The sequence below is a fragment of the Bos grunniens genome, chromosome 15 (genome assembly GCF_055505025.1).
Source record: "Bos grunniens cultivar Pamir isolate PY7600 chromosome 15, Bosgru_T2T1.0, whole genome shotgun sequence".
In the NCBI taxonomy this organism is placed as follows: domain Eukaryota; kingdom Metazoa; phylum Chordata; class Mammalia; order Artiodactyla; family Bovidae; genus Bos; species Bos grunniens.
Window position 1 is genome coordinate 63,824,630 of NC_141179.1, and position 26,005 is coordinate 63,850,634.

A 26,005-nucleotide genomic window follows, 5' to 3' on the forward strand; every position below is an offset into this window, starting at 1 on the left:
CTGAAGTGACTTAGCAGCAGCAGCAGCAGGGCAGGAATGATTTGGAATCCCAAGAAGAACGGTGAGTGAGCTCAGAAAGATCAACAGTCTGCAAAGCTCTCTAGGTGATTTCTAAGTTTGAGGACTTCCATTATAGGCAATGGGGAACCAGTCAAAGCTTTAAATAGAGGCCGACAATCAGATTTGCTATTACAAAGACTTTTAAAGTAGTTGTACTGTGTGAGATTCTAAACTCAGGGGCTTTCATTGACTAGGCTTGTAAAATAAATGACTGAACTAGGCTGGGTGGAATGGTTAGGGTGTGGTGGTGGTTTAGTCGATAAGTCATATCCGACTCTTGGGACCCCATGGACTGTAGCCCGCCAGGCTCCTCTGTCCACAGGATTCTCCAAGCAAGAATACTGGAGTGGGTTACCATTTCCTTCTCCAGGGTATCTTCCCAACTCAGGAACTGAACCTGGGTCTCCGGCACTGCAGGCAGATTCTTAACTGACTGAGCGAGCTGCAAGGGAAGCCCCAGGGTGTGGTGGGGACTGAGGCAAACCAAAGAGCACCAACCTTGGCTAAGGGAGTGGTCACTGTGTGGCCTCAACCAATTGGTGACAAGTAGGAATTTGGGGCTTCCCTGGTAACTCACATGGTAAAGAATCTGCCTGCCATGCAAGAGACACAAGTTTGATCCCTGGGTCAAGAAGATTCCCTGGAGAAGGGAATGGCTGCCCACTCCAGTATTTTGCCTGGAGAACTCCATGGACAGAGGAGCCTGGTGGGCTTCAGTCCACAGGGTTGCAAAGAGTCAGGCACAACTGAGTGACTAACACTAGGAATTTTAACCCAGTGCTGTTGACCGTTACCTTTTTCACAATAAATTTTTCATCTGTATTTTACTGTAAAATCTCCCAGTATTTAAATAGTGGTTATATTAAGAAGGTTCTTGGATACAAAGAACAGAAGCAGATTCTGGATGATAAAGCAGAAAATACATTTATTAAAAAGATGTTTAACATAGTAAAGCCACTCTAGAAATTATTTGGCAAACATACATATACCTTGTGTTTCAACAACCTCATCCCTAGACACACACCTAACTAAAAGGTATGTTCCCCAAAAGACATATAGTAGGATATTTACAGGAGCACTACGAATCTTACAAGAGATGGAAACATCCCAAATGCCTATTCACAATAGAAAGGATAATATAGGGTAATACATTTACACTATGGAATACTGTGTACAGTGAGAAGGAACCATTTACCACCACATGCAGCGAATGGATACGTCTCACAAACAGAGTTGAGCAAAAGAAGTCAGAAACCAAAGGGTTCATATTATGTGATTCTATTTATATTTAACACAAAGAGGCAAACTAATCCATGCAATTTGAAATCTTAATAGTATTTACCACTATTGTGTTGTGATTGTTAGGAATGTTGTGATTGGAGGGGCACACAATAGGGTATTTTGAGGTTCTTATTTTATTCTCTTTTGGTTCTGGTATTTTTGTATGTGAAGATTTATTGAGCAATATATTTACGACATGAGCAGAAATGTCCGTGGCATGTTTATTTTTAAACACCTACTCAACTACATGACAAAATCATTTTCGATGATAGTTATGAAATAAAACTATATAACTGGGACCATAAAAAATGTAGACAGTGAAATCATTTTTTAGTTAAATTTTATGAACATGTATAAACCTATGCTGCTGCTGCTAAGTCACTTCAGTCGTGTCTGACTCTGTGTGACCCCATAGACCGCAGCCCACCAGGCTCCCCCGTCCCTGGGATTCTCCAGGCAAGAACGCTGGAGTGGGTTTGCCATTACCTTCTCCAATGCATGAAAGTGAAAAGTGAAAGTGAAGTCATTCAGTCATGTCTGACCCTCAGTGACCCCATGGACTGCAGCCTACCAGGCTCCTCCGTCCATGGGATTTTCCAGGCAAGAGTACTGGAGTGGGTGTCATTGCCTTCTCCAGTATACACCTATACACACATATATATGTATATAATTTTTAAAATAATTAACAATCTAAAAAGAAGAAATTTTTATTTTAAAGATATTGTTCAAATTCAGGAAAATATATTACGTATGAAGTAAAACTCACACTTACCATACAAAATATTACATCTTTCAGTTTTCTGTTTCACTGTTTTATATATTGAACACAGATAAAAACTTCAAGCACTCACAAAGATTGATATACTTGAAGTGATTCAAGTTCTATTTCTTTGTCTTTAAAACCACTGTACCAAAGCATATTATCTATCTCTATCCATAATGAAGATGCTATTTCTTTCCCCATCTGCCTCTTCTGTACATTATTAAAAAAAAAAAAAAAGCTCTGTTGATATAATTTCCATACCACACACTTCACCCTTTTAAAACCTATAATTCTATGGTTTTTATTATATTCACAGAGTTGTGCAACCAGTACCTAAATCAATTTGGGAACATTTTCATCTCACTCCATAACAAACCTCTTTCCCTTTAGTTACCATTCTTCATTCTTCCTCTTCATTCTTCCTGCTCCCGCAACACACACACACACCACCAATGGAGTCATATAACATGTGTTGTTTCTGGCCTCTTTCGCTTAGTATAATATTTTCAAGTTTCTTTCATGTGGTATCATTCCTTTTTATTGCCAAATGATATACCATTGTATAAATATACCATATCTTGTTTCTCCATTCATCAACTGATAGATATTTGCTTATTATGAACGTTTTTGGCTATTATGAATAATGCTGCTATGAACATTTGTATATATGTTTTTGCATGGACATACATTTTCAGTTCTCTTAGATATACGCCTAGGGGAGGAAATTCTGCAACATATGACCATTCTATGTTTAGCCTTTTAAGAAATTGCCAGACTTTCCTGGAGTGGCTGTACCATTTTACATTCTCATCATCAGTGTATGAGGGCTCCAAATTCTCCACATCCTCATCAACACTTGTTATTGCCTGTCTTTTTTATCACAGCTATTCTATGGATTTGAAAGCATATCTTATTTTTGTTTCCATTTGCATTTCCCCAATGGCTAATGAATGCTCTTTATCTGACCTGCATAATGGTTCCATGTGTATACTCACTGTGATAATTCAGCAAAGTATCCAATTATGATTGGCACATTTTTCTTAACATGTTACACTTCAATACAAATGTTTATTTTGAAAGTACATATTCCATATCAGGTAAAGAACTCTTACATTCTATTTTGGAAATAAAATCATCACCAATCCACAAAAAAAGAGGCAAGAGAAACAACTTTCAAGTGAGACAGACTTGAATAGAAACCCATATTGACTGATGCTCTGTGTCTCATGCTGGCAAAGCTGCCTAATTCATCTGAGCCTCTGTTCAATAAAACTTTAAAAATAATACCTCACAGGATTGTGGTTAGTGTGGCTTATATAGAAGCTAAAAATAATTTTTTCCCCAAAATGTAAAAATTATCAGCTCATAAAACTACTCTTGCATTCTCATGGTTTGCAGATGATATGCCCCTTGATGACTATGTTAATATTTTCCCTCTAGTATAAACATGTCTTTCTAAAGTTATTTTAAAAACATAAATCATGAATGTGTCTTCTTTGGCTTCAACAGATTTATGAATGCTTCAGTTATTGACTATGTCATGTGAAATGAAGAAGTTATCCTTATGAATTTGGGAAAGTTAATTGAGAAGATTCATGTTTTCTAATGGTCTCTGGCACTGTATTAGCTCCACTGCTGAATCTACAGCTCAGATCCAATACATTTCAGTAAGCCACCAGTTAACTGGCTTAAACATTAATTGTTTCACCTACAAAGTCACTATAATCATATGTTGCATCACTAGTATAAAATTTAATTATTAAGATTTATAACTAATAATTAAATTTTATACTAGTGATGAGACCTTAATCTCTGAGACCTTAATATGATAGATGGTTTGTAAATTCAGTGCTATATCACAATAGCCTTAAGAGAGATTCCCACCATAAATACACATTACAAAAATGTGCTAACCTACACTTAAATAAACTTTTTATTTACAAAATTATGACTTTAGATTTCAAACTTTTTTCTCTGTGTCAATCAGGATTAGATTCAGTTGAATATGAGAGAAATCCAATATAATGGTAGATTAAACAAGATGGAGGTTTATTTTTCTCTTATGTAAGACAAGTCTAGATGGCTCATCTAGACTTGTAAAGACTCTGCCTGCCATGCTGGAGACTTGGGTTTGATCCCTGTCAGGAAGATCCCCTGGAGAAGGGAATGGCAACCCACTCCAGTATTCTTCCTGGAGACTCCTATGGACAGAAGAGCCTGGAGGGCTACAGTCCATGGGGTTGCAAAGAGTCGGAGATGACTGACCAACTAACACTTTCACTTTCAAGACAAGGCTTTTCCAGCTTTCCTGTCTATTATCACAGATTCTACCTTTAAGATCACATCTTGGTTTTAGTTTGGTTACTGAAACTCCCACCATCAAGTACATGTGTTTTTAGGCCACAAGAAACAGAAAAGGCCAAGGACAGAAGAGTCAGCTTCCAGACTGAGGCTGCTCCTTTTATAGCATTTTCCCAGAAGCTCCTCCCCAGATTTTCATTTACGTCTCATTGGCTACCCCAGCCATAAGGTTGATAAATTTAGTTGCAAGAAAGGGGGCATTGCCACACCTACATTACAGGGAGGATTTCCAACTAAGGAATAAGAGGATGGACAGCAGGCTGACAAGTAGCAGTCTCTGTCACACCATTTTCCCTCACTCTTTTCCATGTCTTTCTAGAATGGCTGTAGTCATCTATTTTTCATTCAAAATTAAAATTTAAAGCAAAGACCAGAGATTTATTATATGCTAATTAAAGTTAACTTTTATGATATCATTCACTAATATAACACCTATTTATTACACTTTCTTTGTATCAGCCACTTCCATAAGTGAAGGAATGGAATAATGAGAACATTTCCACCTTCTCAGTGTTCAGAGAATATTGATTCAGTAAAAGAATGATGATCAATTATTATATATAATGCTCATTTCAAATAAGTTATCCTTTAAAATATAGCATTACTATTTATGTAATTAACTACATGTACTATTTTAGCATAAAAATATACTTTTATTTATCAGGTGAATAATTCCATAGTTTTGAGATACTTAATACAAACTTGAAGACAAATTTTGGGTATTAATATCACACAAAGAATTCTTCTTACAAAATATGTAATTTTGTTCCAATGATAAAATTTCATGTGAATATATTGATATGGTCCTTTCAAATAAGATAATTAAAAATATAGTTAAACCTAGGTTTTCCATAATTTTTAATTAGAAAAAACAAGGAGATATTACTAGAGCAAAAGCAGACAAATTAAGAAACAAAAAAAAACTATAAATATTTGGTTGTATTATTCACATAAAAAAAATAATCTAGAAAATATTCCCTTTTAGAAAATAGGAGACCTGTTCAATTCACTTTTTGAAAATTTCGAGGTATACTTTCAAGAAACTCTATTAAAGAATATGACACAATAATAATAGGTTGCTATTGTGGCAGCATAAATGACAACTCATTTTATTGCCTTTAACACACCATTTGACCTGTATATTAGTTTTAGCCATAGGATCAAGCTGAAATTGGTCTGCTCAAATTTCAGCTAGCTCCAAATTTCTTCAAATGGCGCTAAACTTTTTTATCTGAAACTTTAGAATATATGAAACATGCCTTTTATAGAAAAATAGACAATATTTCTTGTACCACTTGTCTAAGTTAAAGAGACTTGTCTTCCTTAAAAAGGAAAAAAAAAGCCCACAGAACATTTATTTTGTTTAACAAAATAAAGCTAAATTTTTTGATGCATTTAAAAACTAATTCGATCTGAGATACTATTTTTAAATATTAGTCCTCCTCATCTAGGCAACGACAATCTCTAGTTTGCGTTTTCTAGAGGTTATATAAGTGGAATCATACAGTATGTCTGGCTTCTTTCACACAATAAATTATTTTGATTCATCTGTATTGTTGTATGTATTGATATTTCATCATTTTTATTGCAGAGCAGTATTCCATGAATATATAACAACTTGTTTATACACTCATTTGTGTTTGGGAGTTTTTTTTGGCCATGCTATGCTACTTGCGGGATCTCAGTTCCCCACCAGGGGTTGAACTCAAGCCATGGCAGTGCAAGTGCTGAATCCTAACCACTGGACGGCCAGAAAACTCCATCCATTCACCTGTTGATGAACATTTGGGTTGTTTCTTATTTGGGACTATTAAAAATGAAGCTGCTGCCTTTTTGGAAAATAGCTCCTCAAAAAAATTAATATAAAGTTACCATATAACCTAGGATTTCTACTCCTAGGAAAAAGAAATATAAACACATGTTCCTGCAAAATCTTGTGCATGAATGTTGCTAAAAACATTGTTCATAGTAGCCAAAAAATGGAAGCAACCTAAATGTGCTCCCACTGATAAATGGATAAACAAAATATGGTATATGCATAACAATGAATATTATTAAGCAATAAAAAGGAATGAAGGATTAATACATGCTACAACCGTGAAAGCATGTTAAATGAAAAAAGACGCAGGCCACATATTGTTATGCTTCCACTTATATGGAATGTCCAAAATAGACACATTCCTTGTACCTGCTTCAAGTCCTTTCCTTGCTGTCTTCTGCATAAAAAGGTTTCCGGCAGATTTATTCATTGGTACTTTCCTCATTTCCTTCAGTTCTCATTAATACTCGATCCATTTTCTTTGCTCACTCTATCCTAAAAGGCATGCACACACCACTCCTTTCTCTGCTTTTCTCTCTTAGTAGTGCCAGTTAACTGTTACGTGACTATTGAATAATAGCTAAGACATCCAAAGTTCACCGTGTTTTAATTGCTTTATTTATTACTTAGTTCTCACAATACCACCAAGAGGTAAGTACTTGATTTTATTTTTCCACCTGGAAGATGAAACGCCGCGGTTAAGCAATTACCCCAAATCACAAATCCATCAGACGGTACAGCAGGGATTCCACCCCAAGGAACTCGATTCGGCAGCCTGTGCTGTTAATCAGGATGCCATCCAGGAGAGCATTTCTAATATACTTCGTACTGTTGTGTTCTGTGTGCCTCCACTGAATGTAAGCTGCTGGTGCGGGAGTTTACCTTGAAAACTTCTGCTATCCCCAGGGCAGAGTGCACTGCCTGCTACTTAGTCCCTCAATAAAGGTTTAAAAGTGGATTAAATTATAAGTCGAAAAAAAATTGCCTTAAAACTTCAAAATGCTAGGTAGGCTCCGCGAGCCACAAACTCGGCAGCAACTCGAAACACAGCCCGCAACTCCACTACCGAAGTTAGAGGCGGCTGGAGGCAGTCCAGGGAGGAGGCCCCTTGCGCGTGCCCCGGCTCCCCTCTGCCCCGCCCCCAGCCAGAATGCGTGCTGGGATTGGTCTCTGTGGTTCCGCCCTTGTCGATGACCCCGCCCCGCAAGACCCGCGGTGGGTGACCCGGAAGCAGTTGTGAGGCGCCGCCGCTCGGCCCAGCTCCCTTTTCCGGTCGGCGTGGTTTGGGAGCGCAACGTCCACGGTGCCCGGGCGTTCACCATGAGTGTCCCGGCGTTCATCGACATCAGCGAGGAAGATCAGGTGTGTTCCCGGACCGCGGATGCCTCCAGGGTGGGAGGTGGGGGTAGACTCAGGGATGTGAGGGGCCGAGTCGGGGTTGAGCCTGGGCCAGGCGGGCGGAACGCTGCCCCGCGGAGCCAACCCCGGAGTCGAGAGCCGCGGTTGTGTCCTCCGCACCCAGGAGTGGGCAGGCCGAGAGGCAGGGGCGCACGTTGCGAGCCTGGAGTTGCACCAGCCCGCCCGCCGGCGCTCCCAGCGCTGGGTCCCAGGCTCGACAGCCTACTTCCTGGTTGGCGTCGGGACTCTTCCAGCCTGTAGTCACTTCTGTCTGTCGACACAGTACTTTTGACTCATTGAGACGGGTATCTGCTTCCGTCCCCGAAATGCAGCCACATCCGGAGTGGGAGGTGGCGAATCTTCAGAAGGCATAAGCAGTTCAGGGGAAAATTTGGTACTAAAGATCAAGATGGCTTTACTACTTTGTGACCGTATGTAGACTGTATTTTATAGTCTTACTTGAGCAAGAGTGAGAGTTCTGAAAGCATAACATCAGTTCCACCCCCAGACTTTTGAGGCATACACCTATTGAACGGTCTTAATATTTTTAAGTTTCTGTTTGCTTTTTGGTATGTATGCTTGGGTAATGCTTCTCATTTTAAACGGAGAAGTCTCAAGTTCAAGTAAACTCGAAGTGAGTTTCTCGTTAATTTTGCAGAACTGAAAACTGTTCTCCGAAGTTTTAAGTGTTGCCATTCTGTAGTTTTCTGCTACTCTACTAACATGGAAATTTTGGTTTCGATAGAAGAGAAAACATTACTAGTCTAAGATAACTTTCAGACCTGAAGAGCAGAGTAAGGGAAAGAAAAATGGGGGGTAAAAAGCTAGGGAAGGAGTTGAGCATTATTAGAAAAGACGTGTAAGGAAAAAAAGCCTATCTGATGAGGAATGAGATCATGTTATCAACAATAGGCTATTAGGTTATTGGGGAAAGAGAAGTTACTTGGTTTTTGTTTTTGTTTTAAATGGAAAAGGGTTGTTGATGCAGGAAGTTTTGCCATTGATTATATTAAAGTGTCTTTTCTAGTTGGGTTATGCTACTGTTCTTGTTTCACCCTAGCCATTCCTTTTGGGTGAATAGATGATTGCTTCAGGAATTTAACTTCCATCAAGTTCTCCGATTAGAATAACCACCTGTGGCCAGTAGGGATGCCAGATGAAAACAGCAAAGTGTTGATTGAATAGTTTGCTTTGTGCATGCAAAGCAGAAAGTAAATAAATGCCTTTGGTGGGGGGAGGGGGGCACCGTACTACGTCTCCTTCATAGAGAAATATACAGTGGTATCTTAATGCTCTCTGAAATGGTGAGATTTGTTTTATGAAATCTTGTTTATACCGAGTCATGTGAAGTTTCTATGTTATCTGAAAAGATTGCGCCGTCAGATCTGCAGGTTTCCTGTACTTGGGTGGCCAGACATAGCTGTGGGATTAGAAATGTGATGCCTGTACATGTGCTGGTGGTGTCCCTGCATCTCCATTTCATTTCTTTATTATCTTAAACACCGTTTACATTCATGTATAGCTGCCATAAATCCAAGTCCTCGAATAAGTTATTAAATATTATGTGTGCGTTAGAGTAGAAAATGCCTGAATACTTGATGTGGTCCTGTAGTTACGTGTTTATAGGCCCAACAGTGCTTTCTGATCCGGGTGTGCATAGATGCAATTTGACAGAAACATTATATTAAGGGCGACATTCAAAGGCATCTTCTTATTTTTATGTCTCTCACAGGGCTTATCTCAGATAGGTCCTCAAACATTTACTTAACAAATGATTACTCCCTTACCAGGGTAATGTGTGTAACTTTTTAAATTATCCATGTTACATTGTCCTGAGCAATAAAACTTCACTTCTTTAAAACAGATCACTTATTCCCTTTCCCCACTTGCCCCCCAAAAAAGCTTGGACTATGTTAGAAAGGCTTTTGCTGTATACTGAAAATCCATCAGGATATATAGGTCATGTGAGAGAAATTCTGAAGGTGATAAGTGTGGGGGTCATAATGGGGGTTTGTGTAGCTACTTGTTTGAGGTGAAGTGAAGTTGCTCTGTCATGTCCGACTCTTTTCGATCCCATGGGCTATAGCCTACCAGGCTCCTCCGTCCATGGGATTCTCCAGGCAAGAATACTGGAGTGGGTTGCCAATGCCTTCTCCAGGAGATCCTCCCAACCCAGGGATTGAACCTGGGTCTCCCGCATTGTAGGCAGACGCTTTACCGTCTGAGCCCTTTGAGACTGATGGTGGATGAGCTGGGGAGAGAAACTTTAATATAATTTTAAGTCATCATTAAATGTGATATTCACATTTTGTTTATTATTTTTTTAAGAAACAGGACAGAATGCTTTTAGAGCTTGCCTTTTGTAATTTATAGTTCATCTAATAAATATAGAACAATCTTATTTGATTCAACAGGCTGCTGAACTTCGCGCTTATTTGAAGTCTAAAGGAGCTGAAATTTCAGAAGAGAATTCAGAAGGTGGACTTCATGTAGATTTAGCTCAGATTATTGAAGCCTGCGATGTATGTCTGAAGGAAGATGATAAAGGTTTGTTTTTAAATTTTTTGTATTATTACTAATCATAGACCTACTTTTAAAACTTTGTTAGGAATTGTATTTGTTTTGTTTTAGACCTTAGAACTTTAAAAGCACCATTGTTTTTAATCTTTGCACACACTTTCAGTTTATTCTCATCTGTTAAACCTGTGAAGTAAGCCTATTTTGAGAAAACATCTTTTTCACATCTGTTTTTTGAGTGTTATTGCACACAGTAAATACTGGTAATTTCAGAATGAACTAAAGAAGAAATACGAATCTCTTCATAAGGTTTACAGTATCAAATGGGAGGCAATTTCAGGTAATTGAAAAGCTAATCATTTGACTAATCCTCTATTTATTGAGATAAAATGGGAAATTTTGAAAATTAGGAGTCCTAAAATCTCTGGTTAAGGTTTGAGATTAAACTTGGCATATAAATAGTATCTTGCCAGTAAAAACTGAAACTGTATAGTATAAGGACGTGTAAATCAGTCTTCTGTTTTACTGGTTAAAAACCAGATCCTGGGTAGTAACTTCTTCCTCGTTTAATAAAATGTGGAAGTTGTTTTCTGAATGATAATGGTACAACAGAGCTGGTTATTTTAAATTCACGTGTTCTCTGTTTTTTAGTTTTAAGTTCAGTGGTCTTTGGTATATTAAAATTCTGGAAATACATATTTAACTCAATACATTAAATATTATAGTATCACTGTTGTGTCATCCATACACGTGTAGATGTTGAAAGTGTGATGAACAGCGTGGTATCCCTCCTGTTGATCCTGGAACCAGATAAGCAAGAAGCTCTGATTGAAAGCCTATGTGAGAAACTGGTCAAATTTCGTGAAGGTGAACGTCCGTCTCTGAGACTGCAGTTGTAAGTTAAGAACTGAAAGAGGCTCAGTTTTTCTATGGGGTTTTCATGTTGCTGTCGTTTATTTGTAAACAGAATTCTAGAACTTGACTCTCAGCTGTGGCTTATTGGTGGTGTGTCTTGGGCTCCATTTCCCTCCTTGCAGTGTGATGTTCGTGACAGTATCTCTGTGAAGTTTGTTGTCAGGGCGGATGGCCTCAGTGTACTCAGCATAGTCACTGATCTCAAGCACTGCCTTATTGTTTGTTCACCAGGCTAAGCAACCTTTTCCATGGGATGGATAAGAATACTCCTGTAAGATATACAGTGTATTGCAGCCTCATTAAAGTGGCAGCATCTTGTGGGGCCATCCAGTATATTCCAACTGAGCTGGATCAAGTGAGTTACCATGTGGAATACTTGTTCTGCTTATAAGAAATAAGAAGCAAATATGTTCACCATGTCACTGCATTTTCTCCTTTTGTCAATCTCGTCCTAGGTTAGAAAATGGATTTCTGACTGGAACCTCACCACTGAAAAAAAACACACCCTTTTAAGACTACTTTATGAGGCACTTGTGGATTGTAAGAAAAGGTATTCAGAATTGATGCATTGTGAAGACAAGTAGGATAAGTGCTTTTGCTCTTTCTTTGTTCTCTGAGGAGGTGCTATAAATCTCTTTGTGTAAATTTCACCTACTAAATTCAAGATAACTGCAAAGTTTGAAATAGTTTTTCCCATCTTTAAACTTTCTAAAAAGCAAAACTTGCTTTCCTAAAACTGGTACAGCTGTTAATCCCAAAGCTGTGTAATACCAGACTAAGTTATTTAATTAGACTAAGCTTTGATGTCTTAGTGCGGGGTAGTGCTGTCGCTTTTGTTTAATGGTGGTGAGGGTCTAGCAGTCAGTTCCCCTTAGTCAGTGTCTCCTATATAAACAGTGTCCCTGAGGTGAAACTTTGCAATGAAAGTGAAAGAAAAGTGGTAGTCATTCAGTCATGTCCGACTCTTGGTGACTCCATTGACTGTAGCCAGCCAGGCTGCTCTGTCCGTGGGCTTTTCCAGGCAAGAATACTGGAGTGGGTAGCCAGTTCCTTCTCCAGAGGATCTTCCCAACCCAGGGATCGAGCCCAGGTCTCCCACATTGCAGACAGACGTTTACCATCTGAGCTACCAAGGAAGCCCAACTTTGCAATAGACTATACTGAATCTTATTGTGCTTTTGCAAGGTCTTGAGTTTCTAAGGCTTGTATTTAGCCCAGCAAATTGCATGCCCAAAAGATTTATTCCTCAGCCAGTTATGAGTGCAACCAAATGATAGATTTGGCCCAGATTTTAGAATCAGTATTGAAGGATAATCCTGCCATTTTGACCTAGCTTTTCAATTTCTCTTTTCACATAGTGGTTAAAAACTTTTAGAAAAAGTAATCAGTCTTCAGTTTAGTTTTATTGCACAATTTTTAGTGGCTTTCAGTGCTAGGGTGTTTGATATATTAGAGAAGATCAATAATAGTGTTTCTGTTACGTTAATGTAAGTTTTTGCAGGCCATTTACATTTAATAATACAAGAGAAAATTATATTTTTGTTGTGAAAGTTGCAGTGTTTTATTATAAAAGAAGTAAGCAGGGGATTTTGCATTAATAGCCTTTTTCATTTTGTATCAGTGGCTACTGTCTGTTACATGCTTGCACACTTGTGGCAGCATTCCAGCCAGTTGTCAATAAGTGTTAGTTTTATATCAGACCATTTCAAATAGGGAGGGCATGAAAGCTACTGGAGAAGGAATCCGTATTTTAATATACACTATAAATGTGTAGGCAGTGGAATAAAACTACTGGGATTCGAACCTTGGCCTTCCTACTAGCTATGTGTTAGTTGCTCAGTCATGTCCAACTCTGCAATCCCATGGATTGTAGCCTGCCAGGATCCTGTCCATGGAATTCTCTAGGCAAGAATACTAGGGTAAGTTGCCATTCCCTTCTCCAGGGGATCTTCCCAACCCAGGGATCAAAGCCGGGTCTCCTGCATTACAGGCAGATTCTTTACCATCTGAACTTCCAGGCTAGCTGTATGACCCTAAATAAATCTGTATACCTCAATTTCCAACTTCAAGATGGAAATAATAGTAGTATGTACCCAATAGCTGGAGAAGGCAATGGCACCCCACTCCAGTACTCTTGCCTGGAAAATCCCATGGATGGAGGGCCTGGTGGGCTGTAGTCCATGGGGTCGCTAAAAGTTGGACATGACTGAGCGACTTCACTTTCACTTTTCACTTTCATACATTGGAGAAGGAAATGGCAACCCACTCCAGTGTTCTTGCCTGGAGAATCCCAGGGACGGGGGAGCCTCGTGGGCTGCCGTCTGTGGGGTCGCACAGAGTCGGACATGACTGAAGCGACTTAGCAGCAGCAGCAGTACCCAATAGCATTATTGGAAAGATTAAATAAGATATACACGAAGTTCTTAAAACAGTGGTTTTATTATTAAGAAAGCACTCAGTGAATATTATATATTTTATTCCTGTCATTATCCTTTTCACTTTTTTCAAGCTCATCTTAAAAAATTAGTCTTTTTCTTCTGGTACAGTCGTTTAAAATGATGTATGTCGTGGATGACTACTCATTGGGTGGTGTCTCTGATTGCTATTTAGTAGATCCTCAGTCTTTTATTCATAAAAAGGAAGTAACTAAGGTCACCTTCTAAAGAATCCCAAAGCTAGTTCTCAGAGAAATTGAGATAGGACATCAGTACCCATCCGTCCCCTCCTAGACACACCCTAATGTTAACGTATGAAGAAATACCTGCAGCATTTGTCACAGGTGAGCATTCTTTCCCTGTTGAAACGCTTCCTTCAGTTGACTTCTGGGGCTTCTGTCTAGAGTCTTGCTTCATTCACAACTCATTTGTGGCTCCCTCCCTTCTTCAGATCTGCTCAGTTGTTGCCTCATTGGAAAGGCCTTTGGCTGTCTGTGAAAATAACAACATTGCTCTACCCTTGCGTTGCTTCCCCCCTACCTTCCCTCTTTTATTACTGCTCCCATTGCACTTATTATTAACTGACCTTCTATGTTGTAATGTTTATTATCTGTTAGTCCCCACCAGAATGTAAGTTTCACAAGGGCCTTAACTTTTTGTTCATTGCTAGGACAGTGTCTGACAAGAGTAGGCACTCAGTATGTATGTGCTAGGTGAATGATGACTATTTCTGGAAAACGAACGTGTTGCAACAGCAGTAGATGTAAGAAGCAGTGACGTAAGGCAATATGAAGCGGTGGTTTATGGAACTATAGCGTGTATGCCCTTCCCAGGCTTTCAACCCAGCTTCTCTTTTGAACTTTAGGTCTTTATGTTCAGCTGCTTTCCACCTGTTTCTATTTAGTTGCGGCCTTGCCTTGGTGAGTCAGACAGTAAAGAATCCACCTGCAATGCAGGAGACCTGGGTTCAATCCCTGGATTGGGAAGATTCCCTTTGGGGAGGGCATGGCAACCCACTCCAGTTTTCTTGCTTGGAGAATCCCCACGGACAGAGGAGCCTGGTGGGCCACAGTCCATGAGGTCACAAACAGTCAGACGTGATTGAGTGACTGAGCACACACAGTTGCCTCAAACTCAGTATGACCAAAATGAATTACCGTTTTCTCTCTCTGAATTAGTCTATTTTCCTAGCTAGACATCTTGAAGTCATCTTCTGTTTATTCTATTTACAGTGAAACAAATTTCAGCATATGATTCTTCAGGTTTATATTTTCTTTAGGGTACAGTACAAAATTCTTAGTCTGATACAGAAGTCCTTTCTGACGTGGGCTTCCGTTTATTGCTGTAGTGTGACTTGGCGAATGTGACAATAATCTTGCCATTTTTGTATGGTGCAGTGACAAACTACAAAAAGTTTGCTTTCTCTATATAGATACTCCCTCCCTCCATTTCTCTCCTCCTCTTTTTTATGCACACCCACACCCACCCGCATACTCTTCCTCTTGGTTATCGTACTCTAGACATAGTGAACTGTGTCAGATACAAAAGCACCATGCTCTTTCCCAGTCTGGACCAGAGAGGCTGGAACTTGTTCTTATATGGTCTACAAGCTAAGAATGGTTTTTACATTTTTAACTGATTGATTGGGGTGGGGTTGGGGAGTCAAAAAAAGGCTATTTCTTAAAATGTGGCCATTATATGAAATGCAAATTTCAGTGTCCATAAAATTTTATTGGAACACGCCCATATTTACATTTTTATGTATTATCTATGTCTGCTTTCACCAAGATTTGAATAGTTGAGGTAGAGACTGTGACCTCTAAAGCCAAAATATTTGCCTGGTGCTTTGTGGAAAGCTGACCTCTACGTGGTCTAGACCCACACTCAGCTCCTTCACTCTGCCTGAAGTGCTCCTCCTGTACTTACAGTGCCCTCCACTCACATGGCGCTTCGTACCCTCAGCTAAGAGCTTTATGAGGATGTAGGCTCAGTGAGGGCTTCCAGGTGGTGTGGTGGTAGAGAGTCCACCTACCAGTGCGGGAGACACAAGAGACGTAGGCTCGATCCCTGGATTGGGAAGATCCCTTAGAGAAGGAAATGGCAGTGCACTCCAGTATCTTTGCCTGGGAAGTCCCATGGACAGAGGAGCCTGGCGGGCTACAGTCCGTGGAATAGCAGAAGAGTTGGACACGCCTTAGTGACTAAACCACAAAGCAGTAAAGGCTCAGGGAAGGTTAGCAAGCTTGTCTGCCCACCATTGCATTCCCAAGGTCTTGGGCACTGATGGGCCCTGAGTCGGTGAATGCTCCCCATGCTTAAGGAACTAGGAGAGGATACTTATTTAAACTCTGTAAATTTCTGTCATGCTGCTGCTTTAAGTTTTAAGATTTGGTTTTTGCCTAGTACACAGAAAATGGTCATTTTGTTGTTTTTGCTTCTTGGGAGTTACCTTGCCCTCTTAGTAAGAAATGCTTACACTTATTGGTGCCTCCTTCCTGATTTTATTCATATTGGTGGTTGATGAGTGCAAATTGTGTGATACCTTCTGAGGCCTTTAATATGTCAGATACTGTGCTCTTTAAATGGACTATTTGATATTTGTGAATTCAGATTTTCTTTAAAAAGATGTATTCGACTGAAGTATACTGTGGCTGTTAAAACTGGAAAGTGTGCCCATGCTTGCAGTGTATCACAGGATAGTAATTTGTTTTTTAAATTGGAGGGTGATTGTTTTACAGTGTTCTCTCTGCTGTACAACATGAATTCAGCCATAAGTGTATATATATATATATATATCCCCTCCCTTGTGAGCCTTCCTCCCACTCCCCCCAACAAGGTAATATATTTGAACCTTAGTTTTGTGGGAAGTTTTAGAATGTCATTTAACTTTTTAAAAATAAATGGTATAGCTCTTACTGATTTTATCCAGGTTGAATCCAGATGTGGGGAGAAGAGAAGGGTTTTTAGCAAATGAAAAGGGTATTTCTCCTACTTAGCAAACTGAAGCTTTCTGTAACTGGCTGAAGATTTTATCAGTTTAAAAGAAGAAATAAACGGTGAAGATAAACATTTTCTAAGTTCAGATTGAGCTGATGCATTTAATTATTTTGTACTTTTCACTGCAGTCAAAATTGGTCATATAATTCTGGGGGTGATTTAATTGGAAGGGTGTCATTAGTGGAGTTATTTAAATATCTGGTGTTGGCTCAGGTTCAGCCTTACTATTCTCAGACAAAAAACCTTTTTCTCCTCTAGGCCTTTTTATAGCTTGTCTTCTCTGCCTGGAAAGTCATCCAGCCCCTGCCTCCCACCTCCAATACTCTTCATAGCCAATTATTTTACATCCTTCAGATCTCAGCTTACGTGTCATTTCCTCAGAGAGAGACTTTCCCTGCTCACTCTGTATGAAATAGCCTGCTCTTTCCTCTCTCAACTCTTATTACTGTATGCTGCTGCTAAGTCGCTTCAGTCATGTCCGACTCTGTGCGACCCCATAGATGGCAGCCCACCAGGCTCCCCTGTCCCTGGGATTCTCCAGGCAAGAACACTGGAGTGGGTTGCCATTTCCTTCTCCAATGCATGAAAGTAAAAAGTGAAAGTGAAGTCACTCAGTCCTGTCTGACTCTTTGCGACCCCATGGACTGCAGCCCACCAGGCTCCTCCATCCATGGGATTCCCCAGGCAAGAGTACTGGAGTGGGGTTCCATTGCCTTCTCCCTATTACTGTATAACATCACCATTTTCCTTTATGGCACGTACTTGTTAATTGTTATTTTTCCTTAGTTGTTTCTCTTTCCTACTAGAAGGAAAGTTCATGACTTTCCATAGAGAAGAACTGTGTCTCTGGGTCACCAGTGTATGTGTATCATCAGCACAATATTGGCACTTAGTAAATATTTTTTAATGAATGAATGGCAGTAATGACACTCTGAAGTTCCTAAAGTTGTATTTCTTTTTAGTGATGCCGCATCAAAAGTTATGGTGGAATTGTTAGGCAGTTACACGGAGGACAATGCTTCCCAGGCTCGAGTTGATGCCCACAGGTAATGTTTACCATGGTGTTCCAGTGATGGCTGTCGTCACTGGGGCAGAGGCAAGCTAGAGTATTTGGTCATATAGTGGAGGTCATGCCTGCATCCACCAGTGATCCAAAACCATTTGATAGCACATGCTTCTTGATGATTCTAATGTAGCTACCAAAATTCAAGATTGGGTATTGAAAGAACCACAGAATGCATGTGAAATAGCCATATAGTGTTTGCTATTTGGGGGTATTCCTGCAATTGGGGTTCCCAACCTGAGTAGTAGAACTTGATCTTGGTTTGGTGGGGAAAGGTTTCATTTGTATAAAAATTAACTTATTGCTAACGAGAACTGCTTCAAGCACTTTTAGGTCTATTTAGTAGCGATAAGAGTAGGATCAGTTTTTTAACTCTATGGAATGGAAATTGTGGTAATTTCTTCATAGGGTTATTGCTTCCCAAGAACTTGTATATAATGGATGTTGGTAGAAAGGGTAGTTAGTGGAAAAGATCGTCGTCGACTCAGGTTAGAATGCCTGCATTCAAATACTTGACCACTTAATTAGCCCTTAAAACCAGGCATGTTCTTTTCTGAGCTTGTTTCATCTTTGGTAAAGTGGGCTTGATAATACTGTTAAGTGTCTCAGGGTGCTGTGAGGATGAAATAAGATAATATATGTTAAAGCACTTAATGTCTGACATAAATGGTAAAATATTGCTATTTTATTCTTTATTTTGGTGGTGCTTTCTCTTCAACTATGTTTTTGTCTGAATAATTTGGTTAAAACAGGCATCACTGATCAATTTATTGGCCTGTTTTAACCCCAGTTTTGTAATTTTTTTATGCCATGTATATCAAACTCTTAGATATTTCACTTAATTGAATATATTTTGCAGTCTGCAAAGCTAGTGAAATGTACCTGAATTTCAAGACTCTGAGCTTTGATTTTGTTTTCTAACTAAGGTGTATTGTGCGAGCATTGAAAGATCCAAATGCATTCCTTTTTGACCATCTTCTTACGTTAAAACCAGTCAAGTTTTTGGAAGGCGAGCTTATTCATGATGTAAGTAATTTATCCTTAATGTGAAAAGTGTTTTCTCCTCAATCTAACATACTGAACCCAGAACTCTTTGTATTAATGGACACAACTCAGAGAAATCTAGAAAGAGAACTATTTATTCATTTTTTATCAGGAACAGACTGAAATTTAGGACTAACATTTAGCTTTTCTCCGCTGCTGAACACTCCTGTTCTTCATTTCTTTCCTTCATCTTCTCTATTATGAACTTAGAGAATACAAATTTCTTCATTTATATAGTGTCTGCTATCCCCCAATTAGGAAAATAAGTCTGATATTTAAAAGCACATGAATGCACTTTTCTAGTATAAATACATTACGGATTATTTTCTTTTAGTACTACGTCATTACTGCCATCTTTTGGGGTAAATCATTTAGAGCTCATTGTATTTACTGATTCTTTCATCTTAAGTGAATTTGATGAAAGCAGATTTACATGGTAATTTGATCAAACAGATTGAAATGTAGAGTCTCCTTGCTGGGAGTCAGTGTCCTAAATAGCTAGAATAAATCTTGATTCTGTTTTTTTTGTCTTTATTTGTATAGCTTTTAACCATTTTTGTGAGTGCTAAATTGGCATCATATGTCAAGTTTTATCAGAATAATAAAGACTTCATTGATTCACTTGGTAAGTTTTGGGGAATATTCTTTGGAGGGGTAGGGAGAGATAGGAATGTAGGATTGAGAAAATACAATCATGGCCTTATGTGTAGATTACCCTAACCAGTGGTGTATCTTATTCCTTAGATGCATGGTGATTGAAATTTTTGGTACTTCTTTTAAAAAGCCACAGTCACATAATTGTAGCAGATAGCTTTTTTCCTTCTAATACAGTCTTACACTTGGTTCTCCATCACTGCCCCCAATGAACAAAGTATACTGTATTCCTAAGCAGATCTAAGTGAAGCTGTAGATGAAGTTAGATGTGGAGTTATGGTGATTTTGTGTGACAGTTTGTTGAAGACAGCATAGTAAGTTTAAGCTTTGTGATTTTTATCTTGAAGTTTTCTTTCTAGACCAACAGAGTTCAGTAAATGTTGCTGAATTGAATCTTACTCATCCTCATTGAGCAGACTGCATATATATTCAGTGTTTTCTTTCTGGAGCATGTTTTTAACATGGCTAAAATTAAAAAGAGAAACCTTAGGAAATCTGTAGTTGAACAGGTTTAATTGTTCTAAAACTCCGTTTTTTAGAGAGTGAAGACAAATAAAGCTAAGGTGCTTAGTTTTTCTACTGGACGATGATCAGAACACAAAGGCCAGTTGTAATTTTCCATATTAAAATTGAATTTAGTCTTCCTGGTTGGTTGAAGTGTAAATAAAGAATACATTTATAATCTACTTTGATTATACTATTAGTCCTCAATTTGGTAATCATTAATTTCTGTCACCTATAACTTTTGTGCAGCCATTGGAATTGGGGAAGATTGAATTATCCTGAACATAATAAGGCGTTTGAAATACACCAAGATAAAGTAGATGCAAGTGTGTTTGTGTGCAGTGCTTTGCCAGGTGCACTAGACCCAGAAAACCACATTCTGTCCCAGTTAATTTGTTTTGTGGCATGAAGTTATGTGATGGAATGTTAATGTCAGCAACCTCTTTATTTACGCACCAAAGAAAAAGGAGTAGTAATTAACACTTTGACACTCCCCCATTGATGTGTAATTGACTGTTTCAAAGGAGCACTGGTTCATAAGCTATTGCATGCATTAAAATTACGTTTTCTATATTGCAGCATTTTAAGACAGGGGTCAGTGACAATGCAGAAATTGCTCAATGATGCACATTTTTTTATTACTGCATTAAGGTTTTGACATATTAGTAATGAATAAATGTTTCCATAAAATTAGATTTTTTTATAACTTTAAAATTGAAATATGACACAGAACACTGTGACTTCCTCGTTGAAGGTAATCTACTTTCATGAAACAAAGCACAGCTTTCTACAAGTCTTTAACTCATACTTTACTGGCTTCATAGTTTGATTTTGAGAACAAGAATCCTAAAGACTTTAAATTTGGTTCTTTGTTTTAAACATCAGTTTGAAGTGTTTTTAAATGCAGATTTCCATGAGTTAGATAGACCATGGTTTTACATAATTCATTTGAGAAATAATCTTCCCTCTGATAAGTTTTTTGATTTATGGTAAGCTTGTAACTGCACAAGGAGTAGCAGTAAAATAAATTTAATTTCATTAGTATTTTAAATTATATCTTAGAAATTTTAGGAATTCCTATCATTTTATCATATTAAAAGAGGCCAATATGTATGTCCATAGAACTGGTAATGTTAAGGAATTTTCTTATATTAACAAATATTGTATACAAATAAACTTTGTATTTGTTCTCTGTGATAGGAGAAACATAATTTCTGTGTAAACCACAAATCAGATTCCCTGTTTGGCCTTTTGTTTGTCACAATCTATGCAGATTAGCAATCATTTATTAGTAATTTGTTTGTAAAAGATGTTTTGGAGAAAAACATCATATTAAATGTTTATTTTTGGGTTTTAAATGTATTAAGATGTTATTACAGCTGAAAGTCGGATTATAAATGTGTAGATGCCACAGGTGGCATCAGTTATTCTCAGAACACTTCGTTTTATTAACGGACAGCTTGGGCCAACAGTAGCACGACTTGTGTCAACTGAATTGCCCTAACATGTCCACATGTCATCTAGTGTTGTCCAGTTGCTACCTTCTTGCTTCAGAAAGTTAATCAGCATCTAATTTGCATTTGTTAATTAGGGTTAATGTGCACTAATTGATTTTTTGATGCTTGTAGGTTTCCATTAAATCTGCTTAGCAATACTTACTTGGGTACCTCATTCATTTGAGTTATGATGATCATGTTTTTGTTGAATCAGTGCCAAATAGAAAGCCTGCATCATAATTACAGCTAATTAACAATTATGTCCTATATTAATGGGCTTCCCTAGTCTTCTGCTAATATTGTTATAAATTTCAAATTTATTTATGGAGTACTTAGAACTTTTTTACCAGTACAAACTTGAGGCTCTTAATTACTAGAGAGTGTCATTCGCTGAGTTTACATAATTTGAAAGTTCAGAGAAAAGGAATGTGTGAGTATTTCTAAATTAACTTTAGAAATGTTTTAAGAAATTAACATGAAATAAGAGTAATCTGTGTGTTATAATTCGGCTTCTGTTTAGAAATAGTTTGGGTATTCAGGATTTGTATATATTTGTATTTCTAGTTGTTTTGTAAATGAACTTGTTTTTTAGGCCTAGTACTGCCACTTTGTACCAATAATTAAGTCACTTAATCTTACTCCTCAATTTTAATTTTTTTAAAGAGAAAGGATGGGGACTAGGTAGTTTGCTTTTAGGTCTGACAGTTGTTTGTGATCCGAATAATTATAATATTTCATTAGAAATTATAAGGCAAAATTTGAATTATTTGTAGTTTTCTACTTTTGCCTTAAAAAGAACAGGTTATCACTATTACTTTATCTAGTACTAATCATTTTAAACCTGTAAATGTTAAATATATACTTCTGCAGTTTGACTTTTAAGTATTAAATCCCAAGTGGTCTAAAGAGAAATTTAATGTTTTCATAACTGAATGTATGTTAAAATATTTTAAAATTCCATGCTTACCAGTAACACAGAAAACAGTTAAGTATCAATAGATACAGAATCCTGTGTTTAAATGAAGAGCTTATTAGTAAAAATAAGTTTTAAGTAATTTAGTTTAATGAGAATGTTCTTTATGAAATGTATTTTGTATACTTTATCTCCTAAGATATATAAAATAAATATTAAAAATAGAAAATGTGCAAAATGTTTAGGGCCTAAAAATACCATTTTATAGCCTGATCTTAACATTGAATGTGTCACCTGTGGCACTGAAGTAATAAAGAAACGTAGTTATAGAAAAATAATTTTAAATGCTCCATAATATGATTGTAGGGTCAGTTTATGGTTTGCAAATACAAGAAGGTTTGTGAAAATTAACACTGACACAATTTTACAGAAGCGTTGTTACCATGCAGGGCTGTAATTAGTATGGATGCTTATCTGGCTTCACTGCTGTGTTTCTCAGGCCTACTGCATGAACAGAATATGGCAAAAATGAGACTGCTTACTTTTATGGGAATGGCCGTGGAAAATAAAGAAATTTCTTTTGACACAATGCAACAAGAACTTCAGATTGGAGCTGATGATGTTGAAGCATTTGTTATTGATGGTAAGGCAATTGGAACATTTTCTTTTCTAGAATTTCCTTCTATCCTATGAAACATAAGATTTTTAATCCTGAAACTGAGTTTAGTAGTTGAGCAGATTATATTTGTAGTACTGGAAAATTCAGTGGGATTACATTCAGTAAGTTGCTTTGTGGTTTTGGAGAAGGAAATGGCAACCCACTCTAATATTCTTGCCTGGAGAATTCCGTGGACAGAGGAGCCTGTCAGGCTACAATCCATAGGGTCACAAAGGGTCAGACACGACTGAATGAGCACATTTGGTTTTTGGTGTGTATCTATTCCTTGAAGTCATGTAGAACAAAAGGCCTTTAGGGCAGTGGTATATTGTAGTGGTTAAGAGCCTAGATTTTAGTATTAAACCTGTGTTTGAGACTAGGCCTTCAGCTGTGAAACATGAATGTAGGAGTTAATTTGTGGTTGTTTAGATTAAATAAATTAATGCCTGTAATTAATGCATGTGCCGGCTCAGTAAATGATCTGAAAATACTAACCATTATCACATTTTTGTGATTGGCCTAGGAATAGGACCTCCAATAATTATATTGTGTGCTGTGCTTAGTCACATCCGATTCTTCGCAACCCCGTGGACTGTAGCCCACCAGGCTCCTCTGTCCCATGAAATTTTCCAGGCAAGAAACTGGATTAGGTTGCCATTTCCTTCCCCAGGGGATTTTCCCAACCCAGGGATCAAACCCATGTCTCTTAGGTCTCCTGTGTTGGCTGGGAAGCCTTAATAATTGCCTTATAAAGTGCAATGTAATTAGGATTTTTTAAGATTAATAAAATGCACGGAACTATTGACATTGTTTCATTGGAATGCTCTTAAGTCTCAAACAGTCCTATAATATCTTATTAAGAAACTGTTTCCTGCCTCCTCTGTTTTGTGATTTCAGGATGAACACTAGAATTCTTACTGAAAATCGTTATGTGATATTTAATACAGATAGGTGCAGCAAACCAGAGGACAAATATATGTGGCCTTCCTTTTGGTTGTATCATACTGCTGCGCTTCAAAGAGCCAGTTTGTAAAATAGTGTTGGGAAACTGTAAAGTTTTATTATGGTTTACTTGGTCACAGTTTCATGCTTTAGACTGTTTTCCTTGGGAATTTTTCCATATAATAAGTCATGTAAAACATCCTTTTTCTAGCTGTAAGAACTAAAATGGTCTACTGCAAAATTGATCAAACCCAGAGAAAAGTTGTTGTCAGGTAAGACACTAATACTTTGCAGCATTTTGTAGAACAGTATTCTATTTCACTTAAATGTTTATAGAGAACCAAGGTGTATTCTTATCAGTTGACTGTAGTTAAATAGTTCCTATTTATCATAATTTTATTAAAGTTCAGACTGAATGTGATTAGCTTATTTAATGAAAGAGTCCTATTTTCCAGCACATTTCATTTAATGGCTCAGCACTGGCTAGAATACTAATGACTTCTGTGTCTGGTTTATGTAGTTCAGGAAAATAGATGGTTTAGGATTAGTGTGAATAGTGAAAGTCGCTCAGTTGTGTCCAACTCTTTGCGACCCCATGAACTATACAGTCCATGGAACTCTCCAGGCCAGAATACTGGAGTGGGTAGCCTTTCCCTTCTCCAGGGGATCTTCCCAACCCAGGAATTGAACCCAGGTCTCTGATATTACAGGCAGATTCTTTACCAGCTGAGCCACAAGGGAAGCCTGGTTTAGGATTAGTATGGCAAATAAAGGATTTTTTGTTTTGTTTTCTTTTAAAAAACCTTATAGTCATTTTTACAACTCTATATTGTCTCCTATATATATTTAACCTTGCTGTTTTAACTAGATACAAGTGTATTATAAAAGAATACCAAAGGACAAAAGGTTGACTAATAACTTTATTTTTAATTTTTCCAGTCATAGCACACATCGGACATTTGGAAAACAGCAATGGCAGCAACTCTATGACACACTTAATGCCTGGAAACAAAATTTGAACAAAGTGAAAAACAGCCTTTTGAGTCTTTCCGACACCTGAATTTTTATGCTGTATAGTTTTGCTCTTTTTGGAAAATCTAAATCATAGTAAAATATAGGCTAAAATCTGACTACAGTCTGGACATTTATTGTCTCATATTTAAAAGAAATAACCATCTTCAGAGCATACAAAGTAATAAATCACAAAGGGTCACTGTCTATTTTGTATAATACATATGTTGTGTTCTGTAAGGAAGGGGTTTGAGATGCACCAAGAGCTTTGAAGAAGGGTATATGGAGGAAAGACAAATTTAACTAAAGGGAATTAAACGCTAACATTCATTCAGTGCTAATATCAAACCTTGCAATCTTAGCTATCTTAAATGAAGCATTTATTGAGCGAAAACACAACAGTAATATAATTTCATCAAAGAAAAAAGTTGGTAAAGTGAGTACAACTATAAAGCTTTAGATATAAATTGTATTCCAATTGATACCACATCAATATTTCAACTAAATAATTCACTCTGAAAGCATTTATCAACATTATTTTAATCTGTTTTTTTCTGCCATCTCTTCTGCTTTTCTTTTTTTAGGTTGGTTGTCATTTTCTAAGCTTAGAAACTTTTCAATTTCATTTATTTGATTTGTTACCAAGTGCTGCCAGTCATCTTCACCAGAAGACACATCTGAATCAGTATTTTTAATCTTGATTGCCTGAAAATGGCTTTGTAGTGGAGTTGATTTCAGAGGCTTTGTTTTCACCTAGGAAATACCAAACTTGTTTTACCACTGAAATTATTACTCATTTTCTAACCAGTCATCAATAAGCATTTAAAGAAAATCCTTCAGCCTTTGCAATTAGGGGTATGTGATAAAAACCCACTGTTGTCTTGGCTATTTTCCAGCTACCACCCTAGTAATTTTGGCACCAAAAAAAAACTATAAACTGTGAGTTTGTAGGCTTATGTAGTAGCTCCTCAAGATCTTCAAGTAGCTCTTCAAGATATACTCCAGAGATACCACAAATGTTTTCTTAAAGGTCTTAAGCTTTCTTTGAAAGAAAACATATTTAAAACAATGCAGATTAAAATCTGTTTTGTCTGCTACTCCCCTGCCCTTCCCAAATAAGTCTATGTTTTGTATCTTCTATCAAGGCTGGGGAAATTTTTAAGTGCCAACGGAA

At 37.6% G+C, this 26,005-nt stretch overlaps 2 protein-coding genes across 52 annotated transcripts in view; one reads left to right on the forward strand and one right to left on the reverse strand.

The window, feature by feature from the left end:
- Positions 1 to 7,527: 7,527 nt before the first annotated feature.
- On the forward strand, positions 7,528 to 24,950 carry EIF3M (eukaryotic translation initiation factor 3 subunit M). 2 transcript variants are annotated; one of them, XM_086341041.1, is made up of 11 exons: positions 7,528 to 7,646; positions 10,097 to 10,229; positions 10,956 to 11,094; positions 11,346 to 11,469; positions 11,570 to 11,664; positions 17,509 to 17,592; positions 18,536 to 18,635; positions 19,197 to 19,278; positions 22,720 to 22,863; positions 24,032 to 24,092; positions 24,760 to 24,950. In XM_086341041.1, the coding sequence occupies exons 1-11, from the start codon at positions 7,605 to 7,607 to the stop codon at positions 24,878 to 24,880; spliced, it is 1,125 nt and encodes a 374-aa protein (XP_086197167.1). In that variant the 5' UTR covers positions 7,528 to 7,604; the 3' UTR covers positions 24,881 to 24,950. The 2 variants fall into 2 exon arrangements, with proteins under 2 accessions (XP_086197167.1, XP_086197168.1); XM_086341042.1 differs by lacking the exon at positions 24,032 to 24,092.
- The window catches only part of CCDC73 (coiled-coil domain containing 73), a 153,583-nt gene continuing 152,305 nt past the window's right edge, over positions 24,728 to 26,005 (reverse strand). For all 50 annotated transcript variants that reach the window (XR_015142222.1, XR_015142226.1, XR_015142221.1 and 47 more), the window contains one exon: positions 24,728 to 25,584. Coding sequence is in view for 42 of the 50 variants with exons in the window: in XM_086341021.1 (XP_086197147.1) it covers positions 25,366 to 25,584 (219 nt within the window). In the remaining 8 variants the exon portion in view is untranslated. The remainder of the gene's footprint in view (positions 25,585 to 26,005) is intronic.

Bases quoted from the DNA above. Each gene is read 5' to 3' on its own strand.
- EIF3M (XM_086341041.1), top strand. From the start codon at position 7,605: ATGAGTGTCCCGGCGTTCATCGACATCAGCGAGGAAGATCAG. The intron at 10,230-10,955 runs GTTTGTTTTTAA...ATACACGTGTAG, and splicing joins TCTGAAGGAAGATGATAAAG to ATGTTGAAAGTGTGATGAAC. The intron at 17,593-18,535 runs GTAATGTTTACC...TTTCTAACTAAG, and splicing joins GCTCGAGTTGATGCCCACAG to GTGTATTGTGCGAGCATTGA.